Below are 3,873 nucleotides of genomic sequence, written 5' to 3'. Positions count from 1 at the left end.
ATCCTTGTATCCTTGTCTTCTTCAATGACTTGTATATAGAAGGGAAGGTGTGAGACACCTTGTCTCTTAAGTTTGAAGTCTGAGCCAACTGTGGTTTCAGATGTGGTTGCTATTCTTAGAATGCTTGATATTTACTGAAGGTCACTTGAGGAGGTGTTGAGCATTGGTCCCTGCCTCCATATGTCCTCTTGTATTACCCTTTCTCCTTGCCTTCAGTTAGACAATAAAGGAGTTAGTGTTTGGTGTCTTTGCAGTCAGTTCTAGAAGACTTCTGTACATTAAAAAATATGTCTGTTGCTAAAGACTGAATTTCTGTTGAACAGATGAACTTTGCAAGGTATGGTTGAACTTCATCAATCTTTATATAATGTATTTGTTTTATATTTACTGTACAGTTAATGCCTATAAATATAAATACCATATACATTTTTCTATTTCTATTCTATTCTGTTTAGCAGATTAGCATTACTGTTGTTCTAATGTCTGTTGTAAATCCAAAGTTTTCTTTATACACAGTAATGTGGAAAAGTTTTTGAACTACGCCTCGTTTCTTTATATTTTGCATCCAAGAAGCAGGAATTTCTTGATAATGTGTATTTTTTTGTCAGAATGTTGCATGAATTAAAATAATTTAATTTGTTTGAAATTTTCTTACCCTTTCCTTCCTTCAAAGGTTTTCTTTTAATGGGAAAACCAGAGGAATGAGACAAACTCGGGAATTGCATGTCACTACGTAAGGTGAGTTCTTGGGAGAATTGCTGTTTGAATTTTTATAAGAGGTCACAAATCAGACACTTAACTATACCAATGTAGATATGTGCATATGAGAAAGTCTTGATTATATGGTTGAATTACGCAGTGGCTAAAAGGCCAGACTACTGTCTATATCAGTGGTCATTATTATAAGTTACCCTTGTAAGTAGGACAAATTCTAAATAACATGGTCTCTTTGCAATAAAGAGCTGAAGCTAATTAGAAATCTGCTGGAAGTGCTGAGGGTGCTGTGGCGCTGTGGGGTATTGTAGGGAACCTCTATGTCTACAACTACTAATTGAAAGATAACATTTTAATTTTGTTTTTTCAATGAAAATAGTGAATTTTAAGTTGCTTAGGTTCATTCGTGTCTCTAACTATAGTGTAGTTACCAAACTTTTTGTAAACAGGCATGCTGTCACACATGAAAATGGATATGGAAATTTCAGATTAATCAATTAATCCATGAAAAAGGGCGCAAGTTATCAGATGATCAGAATCAACTGACGTAATCGTGTGTATTGTGCTTATAGTACACACGATGAATTCAAAAATATCTTGGCTGTTTCATTTGCTGTTCAGAGGAGCGGGGAGCTAAACTTTATAGTGTTTGGATGCACAGGGCATGATGAGAAGTTCATCAGTGTGTGACTGCTGAGTGAAGAAACACTTTGTGCATTGTGCTCTGCTACCATACTGTCTGCCCTAGCTTTGCCTGTATCCATGATAAGCCATGTTCTGATCATCAAGATATTTTGTCAATCTTCCCATGAGCTAGGTGCCATAGTCACTTTGTGTATTTACCCAGTATTTTCTGTATTATTTTTCTCTGATGATTATCCTTTAGTATTTGACCATGATAAAACTGTATTATTGTCATAGTGTTTTTACTACTGTATTTTACATTATTAGGACACAAAACATGCAAAAAAATAAAATAAAAAATCCAAAACATGCACAACCAATATACATTTCAAAGAATGTATCAATTCTCTATAGCTCTTTCCTGGATGGGTGGTGTAGCACCTCTTACATAAAACAATGTTTTCACTAGTTAATTAGGTGGGAAAACTCAGCCACCATCCATTGTCTAGAAACAATGCATTCAAAAGACAGCATAGGTCCAGCCAGACTTTAGCCAATCTATCATGAGAAACACTGACACACAAACAAACACCCCATAAAGCTGTTTAACATGAAGCTGCCTATTTCGACTAGTGAGGAAGTTTGATGTAATTATATAACTTTTTTCTTTTCTTTTTTTCATATAACCTTTTTTATCAACTGTTTTCACTCCTCCATTAAGAAATTAATGATTATTTATTAATTAACTTATATATGAAAGGATAGCAACTGTTCACATTTTGGACAGAGAGGACAGATGGTTTGAAAGAGGAGTGAAAGAAGCCATTATGATACTGAGGACCATCCTTTGAACAGAGAGCGGTTGAACCACTCTCGCCATCTATAATCCAGTTTTGAGATCCCTTCCCAGATGCCTTAACGCCCACTCACATCCTGGCCATCCTGATTAGGTAGAGGATCAATAGGGGGTCCACGACCCTCTTGGTGACACTCCCATAGGGCTTAAAATATGGGACTCTCCACCATTTGCTCTTAGAACTGAAGAAGCTTGTCAGATGAAACTTAAAGAAGTCCAGACACTTTTCTTTCCAAGCTCCTTAGAATACAGCTGGGTCATAATGTATTTTTTGTTCTGTGATCAAAAACTCTAAATCAATCTTTGAGTCTGTAGATTGTATCACATGATATCCACTCTGCTTTTTTAATAACCATTTAATAGCCATTTTCACACGTGTGATACATTTTCTTGATTCCAAATTATTCGAGAAAAGTGTATGCAGTATCATGTTATATTCAAGCTGTACTTACATTTTACAGTTTAATTTTTTAGTTATATTTCTTATATGTAATATTAAATAATAGGACTGCCACTAATAAGCAACAAAAAAAAGTCAAGACACAGTTTCAGATGCAGATTCATTTAATTCTACTGACCAACCAACATGCATAGGGAGACACCGTTACTAATACATCCGATGTCTCAGAAACAGGGATTCAGACCATGTGTTTTACTCCTCATCATGACCTTTCTGGAAACAGAGACACAAACAAGAGAGAATGAAATGTTGTTAAGTATTATTGGACATATTAATGGTTCACTTTAATTGACTATACTATGTGACAAAACTGAAAACTTTCAACTTTTGTAGATTCAATTTTGGACATATTTGTAAAATTAACTTTTAAATATGCAGTTATATGCAAACTGTAAAATGCTCACTCTACAATGATTCTGATGGTAAATGAAATCTTTATAAAATTCCTAAAACAGATACATGCGATGTATCGTTATAGAAAACGACACACTTTTTAAAAAAAAGTACAGATACTGACCTTTGACCCTGCGTCACGGCTTTTGACACGTAGCTTGTTGACCTGGGACTCGGCAATGTCAGCTCGCTCCTCAGCTTCATCGAGCTCATGTTGAAGTTTGCGGAACTTGGTAAGATTACTGTTGGCCTGTTCCTCCTGTAGAACAGAAGCACAATATCCTTAAGATGGCCTGCTGTATATTTTCTATATTTCTATGTGATTAATAGGCGAGAAGAAATGATGAACAGGTGCAATGCTTTTTTAGTGTGTAAAATGTAAATGCAAAGACTACTTACAGCTTCCTCAGCAGCTTTCTTGTAGGATTTCACCTTTAGCTGCAACTTGTCCACCAGATCTTGCAGACGGGTAAGATTCTTACGATCCTCTTCTGTCTGGAAGCAAACAAGAAAATTTTTTTATTTCTCTGAGTCAAAGTAAATATGAATTTAATTTTTACTGTTTCTTCCCTCATTCTCTAAGGTGACTCAAAAATACCTGATACGTCAGCTCTTTAATCCGTCTCTCATATTTTCGTATTCCCTTGACGGCATCACTTGATTTCCTTTGTTCAACTTCAACTTCACTCTCCAATTCTCTGATCTGTTGAACAAAAAGATTACTTATAACATACTAAATATTTTCCTTGTTTGATGATTTGGTAATTTATTATATCGATTTGACTTCATTAACACGATTTTGACTTACCCTGGCCTCGAGCTTCTG

General features: G+C 35.3%; 1 protein-coding gene across 1 annotated transcript; it reads right to left on the bottom strand.

The window, feature by feature from the left end:
- Nucleotides 1-2,740: 2,740 nt before the first annotated feature.
- On the bottom strand, nt 2,741-3,870 carry LOC102289113 (myosin-7; the record flags this gene model as incomplete). Its single annotated transcript, XM_005953259.1, has 5 exons — nt 2,741-2,867; nt 3,172-3,306; nt 3,447-3,542; nt 3,646-3,750; nt 3,856-3,870. Coding segments are annotated over 5 exons (372 nt in total), but the record flags the coding sequence as incomplete, so codon positions are not given.
- Nucleotides 3,871-3,873: the final 3 nt, after the last annotated feature.

This window comes from Haplochromis burtoni, unplaced genomic scaffold (assembly GCF_018398535.1).
Source record: "Haplochromis burtoni strain Fernald_Lab_line unplaced genomic scaffold, NCSU_Asbu1 Contig_3472, whole genome shotgun sequence".
Classification (NCBI taxonomy): domain Eukaryota; kingdom Metazoa; phylum Chordata; class Actinopteri; order Cichliformes; family Cichlidae; genus Haplochromis; species Haplochromis burtoni.
Note: the sequence above shows the minus strand (reverse complement) of the source record. Positions and strands in the feature narration are given on the sequence as shown.